Source organism: Camarhynchus parvulus, chromosome 1A (genome assembly GCF_901933205.1).
Source record: "Camarhynchus parvulus chromosome 1A, STF_HiC, whole genome shotgun sequence".
Taxonomy (NCBI): Eukaryota; Metazoa; Chordata; class Aves; order Passeriformes; family Thraupidae; genus Camarhynchus; species Camarhynchus parvulus.
Window position 1 is genome coordinate 22,629,248 of NC_044586.1, and position 18,925 is coordinate 22,648,172.

General features: G+C 49.8%; 1 protein-coding gene across 1 annotated transcript; it reads left to right on the forward strand.

Moving 5' to 3' along the window:
• The first annotated feature begins 7,981 nt into the window (after positions 1-7,981).
• Positions 7,982-18,065, forward strand: MIEF1 (mitochondrial elongation factor 1). Its single transcript, XM_030960590.1, has 5 exons — positions 7,982-8,622; positions 9,933-10,081; positions 10,202-10,382; positions 12,466-12,728; positions 13,780-18,065. Exons 2-5 carry the CDS (start codon positions 9,938-9,940, stop codon positions 14,584-14,586), a joined length of 1,395 nt encoding a protein of 464 aa, XP_030816450.1. The 5' UTR covers positions 7,982-8,622; positions 9,933-9,937; the 3' UTR covers positions 14,587-18,065.
• Positions 18,066-18,925: the final 860 nt, after the last annotated feature.

The following is an 18,925-nucleotide window of genomic DNA, read 5'->3' on the forward strand; positions in this document are numbered from 1 at the left end:
AGAAACCAAGATGTGTGTGACAACTTTTATTTCTGATTGCCTGGCCAAGGGGGCTGCTTGGAAAATGGGGTGAGGGAGCTTCCTATCTTGGCAGAACACCTTTCCCAAGAAGGGAGATGCAAGGGGACCTGGCTGGTTTGGGGGCTGATTCCTGATTTTGTTGGCCCCTGTCAGAGCTAATCTGCATGTTAGGTGAGTATGAACATGTAAAGGCACGTGAGTGGGGAACAGTGGCTGCTATGTGGCTCTCAGAAGAGCTAGTGGACATGGGAACCATCTCATAAAATGGTCCCTTGACACCATCTTTGCTCCTTTGGATGCATCCATTTTTCCAAGTAAAGCCCTGGAAATCCCAGAGCCCCAAATTAAACCTCCCACTGCAGGAATGCCTCTCTGGTGGCTGACTTTTGGCATGGTGCATGAGAGAACATGACCTCCTTGTTTTGGTTTATTTTTAAACCTGTCTGCTGTAGTTTTGGCTGTTCCCATTACTTGGTATCAAAGCCTCGTCCTGCTCTGAATCCTCCTAACCATCTGGCCTCTGCAGTGCTTTTGGCAAGGGCCTTTTGCAAGCTCATGTGCCACCTACAGCTGTTTAATTTTTTACCTTTTAAAGTGTCTTATGCTTCAGGTTCATTCCTGATTCCATTTAGAGATAGTGACTGTAAGCATTATAGATTATTTTCCTCATAATTATAGCTCCAGTGAATTCCCTAGTCTTTCTTTCATCCATACCAGTCTAATGTTCTCAATTCTCCTTTTGTGCAAGGGTCTCATCAAACTAGAGGCTTGTGTTGTGCATTGCTGAATGCAATTCTGCTGCTTCCCTCTCTGGAACAAAGGGCGTGAAAGAAACCTGCCATTAAAAATTAGCAATTAAAATTTTCCATTTAGAATTTTTAGCATTCTTAGTGATTACTGTATTTTTGTGCCTGAACAGGGGATAATCTAAAAATAGTTGATGACCACCATGCTTGAAATTTCAATTTTTCAAGAGGGGAAGTATAAGCCTGTAAGCACAGACCAGTGGCAACTTAGTGAGACAGTTTAAGAAATGACTTTGACTAGGTCAGAGGTTCTCCCATGTTATTTTTTTTTCTAACCCAAAATCCTTTCTGGCATTTATATTATTTTAAAGAGTAACATAAATGACATTTCTTTTTGTCTCTTGTGAGATTTTAAAAGACCTTTTTCCCTGGAAAGCATGAGCTTCTGCTGCAGCAGCTTCAAGTGCCTCTGTGAGGGAGAGGGGTTGACTCTTGGACAAACCAGTCTGGGGTGGAGACATTCATTTGCAGGAGCAGTGGGGAGCACGTGGCCCCAGCACAAGCCCATTTTCTGTGTCAGAGAGTCCCTCAACACACCAATGCAGCGTGCATCCTGGGTATGGATATGGAGCCTGAAGCACCATATGGAATCGGGAGCCTGCAAGCCATCTGATGCCAAGCAATCCTGTGTGTTTTGCAGGATTTCAGTACCCCAGCAGGTGTTAGATGGGCTGATGCATCCTGGAGGAGCTCTGGGTGGCCTGCCTGGAAGTCAGTGGTTTCTCCCAAGCTCTTGCTCCTTGTCATGGATGTCTGGTGCTCATCCTGGGCATTGTGCAACACTGCTCGGTGGGGAGGCTGGGAGGGACCCTCTCATGCAGGGGTTGGCTCCAGCGGATGCCGTATTGATGCCTATCAGGCTAGCTGATAAGGGGATAGACATGCTGTTTCCAAACTCCAGGGTGCTTGGAAACAAAGTGACTTCATTATAAACTTAAGACACCTTTCAGAAAGCTGGAAGGGGGATACCAGACCCCATTTTGCCAGCTGTTTGTTTTTGTTGCTGGGATACATTTGTTCCCTGTGTGAGGACATGTTTTAATGTGCTGCTTAGCAGGGACAGTTAATTTTCAAGTATTAATCCAATTTTATATTATGCTTCTAAATCTCGCTGCTTTAGCGGCTCAGCTGGGGAAGCAGTGAGGTCTCAGCTGGCTGGCAGGCAGCCCGTGGAACAGCCAGGCAGAGTCACCCCAGCCCTGGAGAGCATCACCAGCACATGGCTTCATGCTCACGTGCCCGCAGCTGCAGGCACTGGCTGCCCTGCTTTCCAGAGCACTGCCACGGACAGGATTTGGCTGCGGCCATGGCAGAGGGGAGGCGTGTTCTGCTTCCTGGCAGTGCTGTGTGCTCCTGAGGCTCCTGGGCATGCTGAAGGCAAACCTTCACTGGGCAGTGAGCTTTGCAGGGCTTTGCTGTGTCACTGCAAAACTGTCCCATCTAGAGGAGGGGCTCCAGATCACTGGAGTGAGAAGCTGACATAAGGAATAAAACCCATGGATGCTCGGTTGAGGAGCCTGGCTTGGGGCCAGGCTGCTGCAAGCTCTGCCTTTGAAGCTGCGGCAGGGACAAGCATATCAGCAAAAAGGTAAATGATCAGCCTTCTTCAACTAATGTCTGGGACATTACTGTAAGCATCTCTGAGATCCCCAGACATGAACCTTTACTTGGAACTAAGGAGCATCTGGCAATCCCAACATTTTCAGCATTTCTGTGTGTGCTTATTTTTTTAAAGCAAAGTGAGAAGTGAAAATAGTCCTTACTGTCTTTTAAAATATATTACAGCTATGTAAGAATACAAATCTTTCAAGGCCATATCTCTCCTCACCCTGCCAAATGAAACACAATATAAAACTCCATTGTTTTACTCTTGTGTTTCCTATGCCTTATGGCTTGAACAATGGATCCTCTTGGCTGAAGTCCATCCCAGTAATGATTTAATTTGGGAACACACTTCACCTTTCTAAAAATAAGGAAAACTGAGAAGAAGAGCAAATAAGCTGTACTGAATAAAGATCTAAAATGACTTCTCCAGGATCTGAAATTAGAGAAAATATGTTATCCAAGGAATGCATAAAATAAAATAACATAAGCCTGCCTCTATGCAGCAAACTCTTTCCTGGCATTTTAGCCCTGTTCTACAGTCTGGACTTTTTCCAAAGAGACAGCAACAAATCATCAGTTATATATATATATTTTTTCCCCCCCCCAGACACTTACTAAGAACCAGGCATACACACAAAAAGAAAAGAATGTAGAAAACATCTACCCACTTATTTTTGCTTCGCAGTGTTTTTAAAGCTTTTATCTCAAACTGTTACCCAGAAGTGAATGTCAGACCATGGCAAAACCAAAACCAGACAAATGGGACAAAAATAAATCTAAGGGCCTGTGACTTACTGAGGCAAGGTGTGCAACTGGTGCCTTTGCTTAGAAAAAGAAGAGAAGCAGCAGGATAGAGCAGCCATGCCCTTCTCAAGTGGTCTGTATGTACATGGGACCAAACCATACCTGATGCTGGAGTCCAGGATACCCTTACAAAACCAAAAACCCGTGTTCACACCGAGGGGGCCTCACCAGCACACAGCAGGTGAAGGAGCACAAGAAAGCCTGAGGTCAGCATGTGCAGCTCAGCTCAGGCAGGTGGTACCACCAGCTGCAAGCCCTCGGCTCTCTGCTGACACTTTCCCTGCAGAAAACAGGGGCTGCTGTAGGGATGCAGGACTGCAAGGACAACAGCACTCACAAAAGCAGGGTCTCTGAATGGCTCTGTAAACCTCCTGCAGCATGCAGCTGGTGCAAAGTGAAAAATGGGGTGGGGGAGGATGGAATCTTACCAGTCAGGGAATAATGAGAAAAGTCCCCAACAAACCCAGCCATGGAGAAATTTGTTTGAAGAAACGCGAGTCGTGCTGGGAGTGAAGGTGGGCACAGACCAATTGTAAAAGTACTACAGAAGCAACTTCAATGTGTTAGGTAATAAAACTGAGCCTCCTCAGTGGCTGTCCATGCAGCCCCTCAGGGGGACAGCAGCTCTGCTTCACACAGGAGACCACTCACTGCTGATGGTGTTTGCACTGCAGGGAGGGAAGGCTAGGGGTCTCAAAAGCCCCACTTCAGCTGCAGCAAGGCTGGGACCTTCCCCTTCTTCCCCCTGTCAAAAACACACCCTGAGCATGGCTTCCCAGATCAGATATTTACTGTCCCTATTAAAATGTAGGTTTCAGCTCTAAATCAGGGATGCTCCTTGAAAGGTGGCTGTGTACCAGTGGTCTCTCCTCCCTCACCACCTGCCTTCCCACATGCACTCAGCATCAAAGCTGCTGGGCTTCAGGGAATGAAGCCACATGGGCCACCCTTGGGCCTCCCCCACTCCTGGCTTGTCACAGCTGGAGAGCAGGATCTCAAATGCCATTAATCCTTGTGACTGCTCACGAAAAGTAAAGAAACAGAGCTGCAACTAAAGAGAGAGCTGTTGAACGGGGCTGAGACTGCCAAAAGGCTTCCTACGAGATCCATTTACTAGAAGATACTAAAGATGTTAAGCTCAAGCTCAGATACCATTGGTGGGTCACTATCCATCTTCCTCCTCACATTTTAGAACTGCTTTCTGGCTCCTCTAAGAGACCAGCCTTCTACTTCCAAGCAAAGTTTGCTTCCCATCTCTGCACAGCCCCTCCAAGATGCCATTTGCAGCTCTGAGGCTGACATTCACCTCCCTGCTGCCCATGGAAGGTTTGCTGGCTGGTGACAAGCAGCATAGGCATGTCTCCCTGACTGGGAATGGTCCTGCCCAGAAATAGGTGGTGGGAAGCCCTGGGCATGGCACTTGGCTCCCAGGAGCAGAGGCTGCAAGCTGGGCTCAGGGGCAGCCATTTGCTGGTTTAAGTGGCCATCAAAGCCTGTGGCAGTGGCTGCCTGAGTGGGAGGACTGGCTGCAAGCATGAGAAGAGCAGGAAAGGAGTGGCAGCTCCAGAGACCCCCAAGGAGGTGAGGGACAGGAGGGGACGCCTTAGGCTTATTCCAGGTAACAGCATAGGTTACTGTGCCCAGTCACACATGCTGCCTTTGGTCATTTCGAGAAACAAAGGTTGTTATTGTTCTCCAGGAGCACAGCAAAGGTCTGCTCCCTCCTCTCTGCCTGCACCTGGCCCTGTCAGGGCAAGTAAATTCTCTTTTGTACAGGGATACAGGCTGGAATCACAGGGGGAACCCCATTCCCAGTGAGTCCATGGGCAATCGGGTTCTGCAGGCAACGTGGCCCTGGGGCCCTGAGGGCAGCACAAGACTTTGGGCTGCTGACTGAGTCCCACCAGCTGCGTGCAGCGGGTCACCAGAGGCTGGGAAACCCTGGAGATGAGGGTTCACTGTCTCAAGGCAGAGCTCAAAGGCACAACCCCCAGCGTGTCACCAGAGGCTGGGCACTGGAGTGGGTCAGTCAGGTGCTGCTCAGCCCTGGCACTCGCCCTCCTCTTTTGCAAGGGAGAAGGGGCAGGTTGGGGCCCTGCCCCGCAACGCAGGCATGGGCAGCCCTGGTGGGGCAGCGGGCACAGCAAGTGACATCCCCACAGGGCTGGGGCACTTGGAGACGCTGCACGGGGTGGGTGGAGGAGCTCTCAATGTGTACACGCAGCTGCTGGCAAAGGGCCCAGGAGCTGGCAGCCAGCCTGGGGGCGAAGAACCGAGAGAAACACCAAAACAGGCACAACCCAAGGGGCTGGGCTGGAGAGAGGACGCTTGTGGAGGTGGCACTCCTTGGCTGCCATGGCAGCAGGGCAGCAGGGAAGTCCATCACTGCTCTGCCTGACCCAGCAGATGCCACTGGTAGTTCTCCAGGGGTTTGCCACACGTGGCTGCTCAAGTTTTGATCCCGACTTGGGAGTTTTGGGGACTGGGCTGATCAGCACACCTGCCCAGGGGTGACAGAGCCCGCTTGTGAGAAGGGAAGTATTTCTGAGGATTAACAACCCAAGGAGGAGGCAGGAAGCTGGGAGGAGGGGTCAAAGATCAATTTTCATTCTGGCAGCAGGTTAAGAGGAGGGAATGTGAATGCTGCCTCCAAGGTCTTGGATAGCCCAGTATATGAACTGATGATCTGGAAATAAAGATGAGCAATATACCAAACATTTTTAAAAGTTGACTCAAAGCTATTGACTCTTGAGGAGATCAAAAAGGACTGAGTAAAATGCAAATGTGGCAAATGGGGAACACCACATATTTGCCAAGGATCAGCTGGGTATGTGCAAGGTCAGAAGAGGGAAAACAAATTGCACATAAGAATTACAAAGCTCCAGCTGTTCTCTAGCAACCCAAGAAATAATGTGGATGTCACACAAACCCTGGTTCTGAGAGTAGCTGCAAGTTAAAAAAAAGCACACGCAAAATATTAGCATGCAGAAGGAAGAAGGAGGGAATAATATGGAAAATATGATAATGCTATTATGTAAATGACTAGCACGGCCTCTCTGGGAATACTGTCTGCAGTTCAAGTAAGCCCTTTTCAGAAAGGGCTGATTAGGGGCATGGCAAATTCGCTCACAGAGAGATCAAAACGATTGGGGTTGTTTATCTCAGAAAGGAAATGAACAAGAGGAGATTGGCACAGAGTGAACCAGTCCAGAGCTTCTGTTTTTCTTCCTGTTTAGTTCTATCACTGTCATATCTGGTGTCGCTGAGAACTGTGTGAAGTGATGTGGCTCTCCTCTGTTACACACCATTTGCTCCTTCTCTCACCCTCCCTTCCAGGGGAGGCACAGCACATTATGTTTTATATTTAGGTAGGACCTGGGGAGGAGGAGAAGGCTAAGGAGAAATATATATGCCCCAGAGATGCCTCATAGTAGAGAAGGTGAGAATGGAAAAGTGGGATTTACACCTGGACAGTGGAGCAAAAAGTTCTGTCTTTGGGAGTCTCTTTCCATCAGCTCAGGCAGACCCCAGAGAGGCTGCCAGCTACTGCCCTTCTCCTAGAGCCTTGAGGCTTCCAGACCAAGCCCTGGTCTCTGGGGGCTCCTTGGAGATAAAGAAAAGGAGCTTGAATTCGATACATTAGTTTGTAAAAACATCCCAGAAGTCAGAAGCACCTTGAGATGCAGCATTGATGCACTGCTCTCTTCCAGGGGAGGGTCAGGTTGGACATTAGGGGAATTCCTTTGCAGAAAGGGCCATTAGACATTAGGGTTGGGCTGCCAGGGAGCTGGTGGAGTCACCGTGCCCGGAGGTGTCTAGGAAAGACTGGACGTGGCACTGGGTGCCATGATGTGGTTGACAAGGTGTTGTTCAGCCAGAGCCTGGAATCCCTGCCCTCAGAGCTCTTCTCCAACTTAACGGAATCTGCCATTCGTGACCGTGGCGCACGGCAGACACGCTGCTTCTCGGGCCAGCGCGCTGTGCTGCGGCGCACGGAGCCCCACACGGCACTCGGAGCCTCACAGGGTACACGGAACCCCACACGGCACACGGAGCCCCACAGGGTACACGGAGCACCACGGGGCACACGGAGCCCCACAGGGTACACGGAGCCTCACAGGGTACACGGAGCCCCACAGGGTATACGGAGCCCCACACGGCCCAAGGAGCCCCACACGGCACACGGAGCCCCACAGGGTACACGGAGCACCACGGGGCACACGGAGCCTCACAGGGTACACGGAGCCCCACAGGGTACACGGAGCCCCACACGGCCCAAGGAGCCCCACACGGCACACGGAGCCCCACAGGGTACACGGAGCACCACGGGGCACACGGAGCTCCGGGCAGAGGGAGTGCCACACGGCACACGGAGCTCCGGGCAGAGGGAGCCCCACACGGCACTAGGAGTCCCGGGCAGCGGGAGCCCCACACGGCACACGGAGCTCCGGGCAGAGGGAGCCCCACAGGGTACACGGAGCCCCACACGGCACACGGAGCCCCGGGCAGCAGCAGCCCGGGCTGCCGGGGCCCTTCCCGGCCGGAGCATCCCGGGCTGCCGGGGTGGGTCGGGCGCGGGCCGCTCCCCTCCCGGCCGCCAGGGGGCGGTAGCGCCGCGCCGCCTCCTCAGGCCCGCGCGGCTCGCTGCCCGCGGCGCCGGCGCTGCCATTGGCGGGCGCGGGGGCGCGGCCCGGAAGCGGAAGCGCAAGCGCGGCGCTGCCGGGTGACCCCGGGAGCGGCCCGGAGCGGCCCCGCGCGCAGCCCGGTGAGAACGGGGCGGCCGCGCTCCTCCCCGGGGGCTGCAGCGGCCCCCGCGCCCCGAACCGGCCGTTACCCCGCGCCGTTGGGCAGGCGGCCCCGCCACCGAGCCGGCCCCGCCACCGAGCGGCGGCCGGCGGCCGGCGGGTCTCTCGGGGAGGGAGAAGCTGACCCGGATCCCGCCCTCGGTCACTCCTCTGCCGGTCGCCCGCCCGCGCCGCACAGCTGTCCCCCATGGCCGCGTGGTCCCGGGAGGCGGTGCTGACTCTGTACCGGGCTCTGCTGCGCCGCGGCCGCGGCCTGCGCTACACAGACCGGGATTTCTACCTGGCCTCCATCCGCCGCGAGTTCCGCCGGAACCAGGGGCTGCAGCGGCTGGAGGACAAGGAAAGGCAGCTGGAGAAGGGGCAGGCTTTCCTGCGGAGCAGGCTCGGGGGCCTGGTTTAGCCATTCCCTGTAGCTGCCACCGGTCCCACCTACCTCCCTCTTCTTTCCAAAATCCCCTCGCCAGCCAGAAGAGATGATGAACGCTCACTACCCACCACTTTCTTGAAGAAGTCCTGAAGGTGCTTCCACAGCCACACCGGGAGGGCTCTCCTGTTCTCTTCACAAATGCATTAGGTCACAGGTAGGTCATTGGTAATGATATAACCGAGTTTTTCATGCTACTGTTACAGTGAGCTTCGCAAAAGTGCGGGGTTTGTTCTGTTTGGGGATGACAAGTGAATGTATTCTTGGTTCATCCAGGCAGGAACATTCCCTCTGGCTTCGCTTTAGAAAAAACAAAGAGCAGCTTTAAACCATCCCAGTCAGGCAGGCAGGCTCAGAGCCTTGGACACGGACTCAGAAAACAGCCCTAAAGTCACACTGCAGGAGTTTCCTGGTGTTTTCATGTAGGTTCACTGCAGATCACCCTATGGCTACAGTGATGGCAAAGTGTGTTTTACAGGATCACAGAATCATTGAGGTTGGAAAAGGCCTCTGAGATCATTGACTCCTATCTTTGACTGATATCCACCTTGTAACTAGAACATGGCACTGCCTGTCACATCCAAGTTAAACACCCCCAGGGATGGTGACTCCATCACCTTGCTGGGCAGCCCATTCCAATGTCTAATCACCCATTCTGTGAGGAAATTCCTCCTCATGTCCAGCCTGAGCCTTTGCTGGCACAGCTTGAGGCCATGTTGACCTGAGAGACTCTTCAAATCTCAAGGTCAGGTTAAATGGAAATTTGAGGACACAGAAGTACACATATAAAAAAATACTCATGTCAGTGTTTGACATGATTTGTCTGAGAGTTGAACCCACCAGCCTCGAGGGCAGGAATAAACATCAAATGAAGGCAAGGGAGCTGTTCCTTTTATGATGTGTTGCGGTCTCTGCTGCTGATTCTTGGGTGTCTTTGAAGTATCTGGGAATGGACACTGTTCAGAAATTAATCTGTGAATGGAAGCTCTCAGACTGCCTGTCAATTCTTGGGGAAGATTCCACTTTATGCCACAGTTGGCCAACCCTGTATTGCCTTGTCTGTAGGAAAAATCACACTTGTTACATTAGAAATTACAAAATAAGTTGGATGTGCTTTGGTTGGGAAGCACAAATAATAAGAAAAATACAGAATAGTTAGAGGGTTTTGCTTAATATGCACGATTTTATTGCAAAATACTGTGGAAGTAAATTTTGCTGTCTTTCATTAAATGTATTCAATTATTAGAAACCTCACCTCAAATTCAGATGTGTTCCCTGAGGCACGGGACGTTGCTTGGCCAGTACTGTCCTGGCACTGCTGGGAACAAGCAGCAATTTGAGGGAACATAATTAGAGAGGGTGCAGGGCTGGGTGGTCCCTTCCTGTGGTAAAACCCGGGGCAGCAGTGGGTGGGAGGAGGGGGTGAACCATCATTTTGTCCCACTGTGTAACTCCTGTCCCTCGCAGGTGAGATGGCAGGCGCTGGGCAGCGCAGAGGGAAGAAGGATGACAACGGCATCGGCACCGCCATCGACTTCGTGCTGGCCAACGCGCGGCTGGTGCTGGGCGTGGGCGGCGCCGCCATGCTGGGCATCGCCACGCTCGCCGTCAAGAGGGTGAGGGAGAGAGGGAGGGAGGGAGTGAGGGAGTGCCATGGCTGGCACCGGGATGCTGGCAGTGGCCTGGGTACAATGCCAGCGTTGGCCCCTCGGTGACTCAAACTCTTCCCGGTTTAGATGTACGACCGGGCAATCAGTGCTCCCAGCAGCCCCACTCGCTTGAGCCAGTCAGGAAAGAGAAGCTGGGAAGAGCCAAACTGGCTGGGCTCCTCCTCACGCCTGCTGACCCAGGACATGAAGAGCAGCCTCAGCCGCTCCCTGCAGACCCTTCCCACCGATCCGTCAGCTGCAGACACTGGTAAGAGGCATGGTCATGCTCCTGCATCGCACAGACATCCAGGCCTATAAACCCTGCATTTGTTTAATGGAATGCAGAGGAAGGAAATACTCTGTCTGGCCCAGGATTTTTATGTTTTTGTTTTAAGCAGGTGCACTAGTAACTTCAAGAATGAGAACTGGCATTGGGAACTAGTCAGTAATGGTCATCTATTTGCATTCTTCATTCCTCTCATGACTTCATGGCGTTAAGCTTTATTCTCCCTAATTTTTGCTCTTTCAATCTGAATATCTAATCTTTCCTGATAGAAAGCTATTCCATTCGTTTCAAGCACTTGGCTGCCTTTTTTTGAGTCATTCCAGTTTGCTTGCATCTTTTTAAGGGGGGAGTATTTGAGCTGTGAATGTACTAGCAGTTTATAACAGTATTTCCTGTATCATTGCTACCATTTTCCAAGTAATCTCTGGATCGATGTTTCCCTGTTTAGTGCTGCTTATCATTGTGTTTCTCTTCAGTTGTCTATAGGAAGTACCCTATAGACAGTTGTCTATAGGAAGTACCCTCTTCAGTTGTCTATAGGAAGTGGTTTTCTTTCTGGGTGGGATAATCAGTAATTTAGAATCCAGCCATGTTTTGTTACGTGCGGTTGGTTCTTTGGTCTCAGTGGTTTTACTTTCTATCCCCAGTCACTCATTTCAGGAGATTTATACTTGGAGATTTAAACTAAAAATCAGAATCAAGCTGCTATTAATTTGATTTCCAAATTATTTTAAAGGAAGTTGTCTTTGGGATGGCAATAGTTTTTCTGCTGAGGAAACATTAAAAACTAGACAGCTGTTTTAAATTGGGTCTAGACAATTTGATTGGAGTCCCCAAGCATATGGGCTGAGTAATAAAAGCATTGATGATGATGTCTTAAAATTTTCAATTAGAAGTAAATTAAAACTCAGTATGGTAAGATAATTTTTTTCATAAATAGGCAATGAAATCCACTTCCCTATGGTTTAGTTTATTATTTCCTTTACATGAAAAAGCTCAAATCTGTCCAGAAGAACCCAGTGGGACAAGAGACAGCAGCTGCTGAGGCTGGGATAGATGGCTTTGTGTACAGCTTGGTCAACCATTCCTTGTGTGCTATGTGGCCAAATCATCAAACAAATCATCAAAGACAAACTGGCAACAGCCAATTGCTTTAATGGGGCTACTGACTTGGGGATTTCTCCTGCAGCCCTTAGGTATCACAGCCTTTCCAAAGTTCTCTTAGATCTGTAATTCCTCCTTAATCTCTTTAATTCTCGTTGTTAATTTCTGGAACTCTTTGTCCATGTTAAGAGAAATCTGAAATGGATGGGAAGCATTGATAAATATTTCTTTGGGAAACCAGTCAGAAAAGAAGGGACTCAGAGAATCTGTGCAGGTCAGGCATTGTTCAGTAATGCAGATACAATGTAAACCTTGTGTTGTTGCATTGTGCCTCTGAGTGGGCTCTCTGGTCTTTTTGCAGCGAGGGTTTCAGGGGGATATCACTGGAGCTCTGATGGTCTGAGCTGGGATGGCCCCAGGATCTGTCAGCTCATCATCCTAATACTTGCTGATCAGACTCCCAACAATTATTTCATTTCCAGGTGGCACAGTTTTCTCTGATCTCATATGCTAGTCAGGACTGGGTTTCCTGGTAATTTGTAATAATCTGTTTCAATGGTAAAAACTCAAAGAGATCATGGTGGTTGTTCAAAAGTGTTTTATTCACTGATCTGGCATCACGCTGAAAGCTTTTGAACTGGTAACAGCACTGAAATTTTGATGAAATTGAGCTGAGATATTGCCCACGTAGCCATTACAATTACATCCTTGTACACAATATTAGTCTGGCTAAATTTCAAATCTAGTAACTTGTTTTCATCCGTTTTGATGCTCTTACTAGTATGTTTTGAAGTTCCTCAGCACGCCCCTTTGGAGTGGTAGCTGCGTAAAGTCTGCAAAATGTCTGCCAAGGGCTTTTTGAGACCTGGGAGGCCGCAGTTCCGCGCTGCAGATTCTGTTCTGCACAACGCTTCGCAGCAAAATCAGCTGCAACCTCAGCAGTTCTCCTTCTGTCTTGCAGACTTCTTTCGACCCACAAAGCCCAAGCCATCTGCCAAGAGGAGTCAGGTGGAGCTGAAGAAGTCCCGCCTTCGGCTGTCCCTGCAGGAGAAGCTGCTGGCCTACTACCGGCGGCGGGTGGCGATCCCGGCAGACGAGCAGGCTCGGGCCAAGCAGGCGGCCGTGGATATCTGCGCGGAGCTGCGCAGCTTCCTGCGCGCCAAGCTGCCCGACATGCCCCTGCGGGACATGTACCTCAGCGGCAGCCTCTACGATGACCTGCAGGTAACTCCTGGGCTCCTTGGTCAGGAGGCTGACCACGCAGGGGCGTTTAAGGCTTCCCTGGTGGCGCTGCTGCCTCAGCACAGCATTCCTCAGTAATAAGCACCTGGTGCTGCCTTTCCCACTGTGGAGCCAGGCGTTGATTTCCACAGTGCTGTTTGAACAGGCATGACCAGGCTGCTCTGTCATTGTCTGCAAAGCCTTTGCTTTTTTGTTTTGTCCTTCTTTGTTTCCCCTCTGTCTCTTCTTTTAGTTGTGTTTTTCTTGCTGTTTCTCCGGTACGTGTCTGTTTTCTCTCCATCCGTCTGTAACCATCCAAATACATTCCCTTAGAACTCCCATGTATTCATGTAGGTATTTCCTACCCTTTTTTTTTTTTTTAATGCATGACAGACCTGGATTGGACAGCAGTCACTGCTACAATATCTCCCTGATGGCAAGATGCCCATGGCTATAGTGAGTGATTCAGAGGCACACTTCTTTGTTTGAGTCAGAGCTCTAGAATGGAGCATGGAATGTCCAGTGAAACTTAGACATGGGGTCTTAATCACATTGATGAAAAGGGATCTTTAACGACCTTTTTCCAAACAATGTGGCAGACCAGGTGAGGGCAGTGTACCTAGCTGTAGCATTGGATTACTAAGCCATGGCAACGGAAGCTTGTCAAGAAACTTAATACTCTGTCTCCTGTTTAAATTATCGTGTGGTGTTGCTGTGCCCTAGGCCAGCTTCACCTCACAACTGAGGAGCAGACTTAAAGCAATATGTGGCAGAATGATTCATCTATATGCAGTCCATGTCAGGTCTCTAAATAGCACATACCACGTGAGCACTAGCTTCAGCTATACCTTGGAATTATCCCACTGATGGCTGGAAATAGGCCTTCAGAATGCCTTTTAACAAAGGGAGGCTGGGAATCCCATGCAGAGAGGAGAGCGAGACAGCTGAATCCTTATTCCAGGTTCCTTTGGAGAGAAGGCTATCTAAAGGTGGTGAATAAAATGAATGTGGAGAGAGAAAGCTTATTCTTACTGACTTTTCTCTCTTGTGAAAGGTAGTGACAGCTGACCACATCCAGCTCATTGTGCCTCTCATGCTGGAGCAGAACCTGTGGTCGTGTATCCCCGGGGAGGACACTATCATGAACATTCCTGGCTTCTACTTGGTGCGTCGAGAAAACCCAGAGTACTTTCCTCGCGGGAGCAGCTACTGGGACCGCTGTGTGGTGGGAGGTTACCTTTCCCCCAAAACTGTAGCAGACACCTTTGAAAAAGTTGTAGCTGGGTCCATCAACTGGCCAGCAATCGGGAGTCTCTTGGACTATGTGATCCGTCCAGCGGCTCCCCCAGCAGATTTGACTCTGGAAGTGCAGTATGATGCAGATCGGCATCTTTTTATTGACTTTCTGCCATCCCTGACACTGGGGGACATCGTCCTCGTTGCCAAACCTCACCGACTGGCCCAGAATGACAACTTGTGGCGCCTGAGCCTGCGGCCAGCGGAAACGGCTCGCCTCCGCGCCCTGGACCAGGGGGATTCTGGCTGCCGCTGCTTGTGCCTCAAGATCTTCAAAGCAGTGTGCAAGTTAAACCCGGCTCTGGGACACCTCACTGCCAGCCAGCTCACCAACGTCATCCTGCACCTCTCCCAGGAGGAGTCCGACTGGTCCCAGGACATGCTGGCTGACCGCTTCTTGCAGGCCCTGAAGGGGCTGATCCGCCACTTGGAGGCTGGTGTCCTCCCTAGTGCCCTGAACCCCAAGGTGAACTTGTTCTCAGAGCTCACCCCTGAAGAAGTGGATGAGTTGGGCTACACCCTCTACAGCTCTCTGTCGGAGCCAGAGGTCTTGCTGCAGACGTAATGGGGCCTTACCTAGGGAAGTGTTGATAGGGTTTAGCCAATGCAGACTTTGATTACTGCGAATTATGTCTCCTCCACTTCTCCCTGTCTCCCTCTCTCTCTCTCTCTCTTCACCACTCCCCTCTTTTGGTTCATTAGTAATTCCTGCTTTGGAGTTGGTGCTCCCACTGAATTTCTTGGTGCTACTGGTCCATTTCCACCATCTCTGCCCCAACAGGCACCCATTGGCTAGGGAGGAGAGGCTAAAACTGCAGCTCTGAGATCTTCACATAAATTCTGCTGAGTTTTTAGTGTCTACCAAAAAAATAAACCAAACTATGCACTTCTTTATTCTGTAGTATACCTACTGCAGCAAACCCTTTTTGGTCTGAAGAAGGTGGAACTGGGCTGGTAAATCCAGTTATGATTTTAGCAGACTTGCACTGAGGTTGTTTGATTTCCTCCAGCCTGATTTTGCCCTATGTTTCTTTTTCTCTGCTGTCCTACATTGTCTCACTTTCCTTTCTTTTATGTCCTTTTGGCCCAGTCATGCAGGGCAGACTGAGTGAGATATTTTGGATAGGGTTCTTTTTGTATTTCTGAGTGGATAATGATTACACTGGCAATATTTAGGGCTGTAGAGCTTGAAATTGAAGAATTCCCGCAGCTCCTGCTCCCATGGAGCCTTCTCATCCTTTGGAAGCGGGGTTCAGGATTAAGGGCCAAAATTTGTCCAGTCTGCTGCAACACAACGTCCTGTACAGACAATTCTTGTTGAGGCTGTCACAGGGGAGGAAGGAGCCTTTGTGGTCTGGCTGTGTGATGAGCCTGAAGGAGCAGAGCTTGCTGTTCCTGCCTAGCCAGATCTGCTGGGAATGGCCTTGGGAGTGGAGAATAAGGCAGCTCTTCAGTTGTCTCTGGCCTAGAGGAAGAGAGGGTGATTAGAGGGGAGGGAGACACACATGGGAATGGGGATTTTTTTTTCATCCTTCCCCCAAGAGCTTATGGCTGTTTTGGTTTACTGGAGGTGGAAACAAGACTGCATGCCTCAAAGGGCTTTGGAATAAGCACACACAAGCCAGATTCTCACCAGCTCTAAAGGCTGTGAAGGTGATAGAACTGAACTGGTGACAGCAGCAAGGTTCTGTCCCATACAGTGGTATTAGGGTACATATACAAAGCTGGCATTCAGGGATATATTAGCTCTGCCATCTGCTCTGTGTGCTTTAGTCTCCTCCCCAGAACTGAGGCTGTCCATCCCCTTCCTCATTCCCGTGTGCTGACTTTCCAGTGCTCCCATTTTACAAATACTCTTAGAAAGCTGGTGAGGGCACACCTTCCCATTCCATCTCTTTGGACCTGTTGGCAGTGCAGTTCTGTTCACTCCTGTCTGTGGCTGCTCTCAGGCTGTAGACTCTTTATACTCTGCATTAAGCCATCTGCTGTCTTCAAAAAGTGGGAGAGAAGGTGTCCCCCCAAGTGTGGAGCCCTGTGTGTATCTCAAAAGACCAGCATAACTATTGTTTCAGAAACATGTTTGCCTTTTCCCTGCTTTAGGAGCTTTTTTCACCCTTGCTGTCCAGCCTCCTTAGCCAGTGGAGAGGAGTACTGTAGCAGCAGAGTTTGGAGGGAGCAGGAATCCTTTTTTCCTTTTCTTCTCCCTTCCTCTCAGGACTTCCCCCATCTTTGACAGAGAAGTTTCAAGGTGAATTTCAGGAGCGGAACCATGGAGGGAAGTCTTTCACCCTGGGCTTTTTTTAGAGGCAGTGCTGGTGAGGTGAGGGAGGGAGCAATTTCTCGGACAATCCGTCCATTTTAGCCAGTGTGTCAGACAGCATTCTGTATACAGTGATAACGCAGCGTTGCATTTTAAATTATTTAATCCTTAGGGTACTGGTATTTTCTAGACTGCCAGATGTGTACTTTGGAGTCTGTGTGTGTATATAAAGTCTATAATCTATCAAAGGTTAACAGGAATCCCATTTGTATGACTTTGTGTTTTGTAAGTTTTGCAGCAGTCAGTGTTGTTCAACTGTTGATTGCTCTTCACTCTAGTTCCCAGATTTTTTCCCCCTCTTCCTTCCCTTGCCCTCCACTGCCTTTCTGATGTCAGCCTTCCTACCCTAAAAGCAGACAGATGAGACTTGGAGCCTATAGGCTATTGGGGGGAATTCCCCTTGTTTTTAATTACTTGAAGGTCAACAAAAATATTAAAATACCTGGGTTGTCAGGAGTTCCCCCAAAGCTCATTTCTTCAGTGTGATGTCACCCCTCACTTGGTGCTGACTCCAGTACTGTGGTCTTCACATTTTAACAGCAGTGTGGTTAGAAATGATTAAAACTCTAGATACAAAAAAGAAAAGGTGAGATATGACTTGAGAACAGTTGTCACATACATATCAGTATATATAATTTTTTACGTGAATGCTTTTACTTCTTCCTGGCAACCTAATGAATTAATATTTTATGGCCATTTTTTGCTGCTATTGAGCTCAATTTGTGTATCAAATGGAGACTGAAGCTGCCTTTTTGCCTTTTTTGTAGACTCTGCTCCACTTCACTTGCATCAACCATCTCCATCATTTCTTCCATTCACCTTTGCCCTCCTCTGAGCTAGCCACGAGCCTGTTCTCAGGAGGCAAATGATCACTTCCTACAGGCAGCCACCACAGCAGGCAATAGCTGCCCTGGCAGTGGCAGTCTTGACAAAGGCCAAAGATGTGATGGGTCACAGGGACACTGCAACTAAGAATATTTTAAGAGCAGGGTCAGGTATAAGAGGCAATAGAAGCAGGGAAGATGGTGTAGGGAAAGTATGCAGGAAACAACCACGAATGGTGCACCCAGCCTTTGGGTCAAACAGAATGTTGCAGAGTCTTTCAAACTGGCACCTTTCAGTATTAAATGCAGTATGTATGTTGATGTACAGCCTGGGGGGCTGGCTTACCTGCAGGTGGGCTACTTCCTAGTCAAATCTGTAGCACAGAGCAGGAGAACCTAAAGTTGAATGTGAAAAGGGCAGCTCCAGGCCACCTTCCTGGCAGAGCGGCTCAGACAGATTGATTGTATGAGGCCCAGGACATGCATTGGGCTGGTGGCTGCCTCAGCTCCAAGAATGTCTCCCTGTGTTCTGCTCTAGCTTAGCTCACACAAGCTTCCCATGAGATTGTCGTCTTATTCCCTGTAACCACAGGGTGAGGACCAACTTGCTCAGCTGTGGGTTTCACTGCTGCTGAGCTCCACTGCTAATCTTTCAAGTCAGATGGATTTCTTTTCTCGTGTTTAAAAGCAATTATGGAAACAAGAGGCTGCTTTCTGCCCCCTGGCAAGATGCCATCAGGGCCCTCATTCTGAGCATGTGGGCACAGCAGTGAGAAGTGAAGAGATGATGCCTCATCTCTCCCAGGCCTGGAGGCTGTGGATTTGCAAAGGGGAAAGTCCAAGTGCATGATCTGTGACAGAGTGTGTGGAATTCTGAAATAAAATTACTTTCCACAGTAACCTGGTTGTCTCTGGCATGTTTATAAACAAAGGAACCTCTCTCTCTTTCATCTCAGTGCATCACCTTCATGCTGTTATAATTCTGCAGCACACCATTCCTTGGGGACTGACTTGCCCCTTGCTGATTCACTTGCTTTCCCTTTGCAGCTCTGGGCACTCAGCACTTTGCAGCTTGTCTCGAGGGAGCAATCAGCTCCGCAGCAGCGTCCTGCCCCTGGCAGCTTTCACACCAGTCACAAGATGATGCGTCATTGTGGTGCTGAGCCTCTCATCCTCTCCCCGATGTGCCTGGACAGGCACCTGCTTTTCATGTGGCTCCCCAGACTTCAGAGGCTTCCGTGCCTCTGGAATATTAAACTTTCCTGTGCGGGCTCCCCCACCCTTGTTCAGTCACACCCTGGTTTTTGTGTGCCAGGCCTCTCCTCTCTTATCCAGGCATCAGCCTTGAGGCAGCGAGGAAGCTGCTTTGCCAGGGGCCCATGTCTGGTGTGGTGAATTTCTTTACAGTAAGACCCAGTTTTATGTGCCTGCCTGGGAAGGTGGAGTGGAAATGTTGGATGTCAAATAACGTGTGAAGTCGTGCTGCTGTTGATGGGTCCCAGGCTTCTTAATTCTTGGAAGACAGGCTACAGTGGCAACATTGTCCTGTAAGACTTGTCTTAATGAGGACTCTGTAATTAACTGTTTTAGAGGGTATTTTATGATACAAAGGGAGCCTACATCTCCAACTTTTTTTCTAATATCCCTTGCCTGCGTTGCTTTGCTTTTTTTTCCTTTAATCTGTTCTGTAGAAACAGATCAGATGAGATCAAGCACATTTCATGCCATGCAGAGTCTTACAGGAGCAGCTAAAATAAGCT

Bases quoted from the DNA above. Each gene is read 5' to 3' on its own strand.
- MIEF1 (XM_030960590.1), top strand. From the start codon at position 9,938: ATGGCAGGCGCTGGGCAGCGCAGAGGGAAGAAGGATGACAACGGCATC. The intron at 10,383-12,465 runs GTAAGAGGCATG...TCTGTCTTGCAG, and splicing joins TCCGTCAGCTGCAGACACTG to ACTTCTTTCGACCCACAAAG. The intron at 12,729-13,779 runs GTAACTCCTGGG...CTCTTGTGAAAG, and splicing joins GCCTCTACGATGACCTGCAG to GTAGTGACAGCTGACCACAT.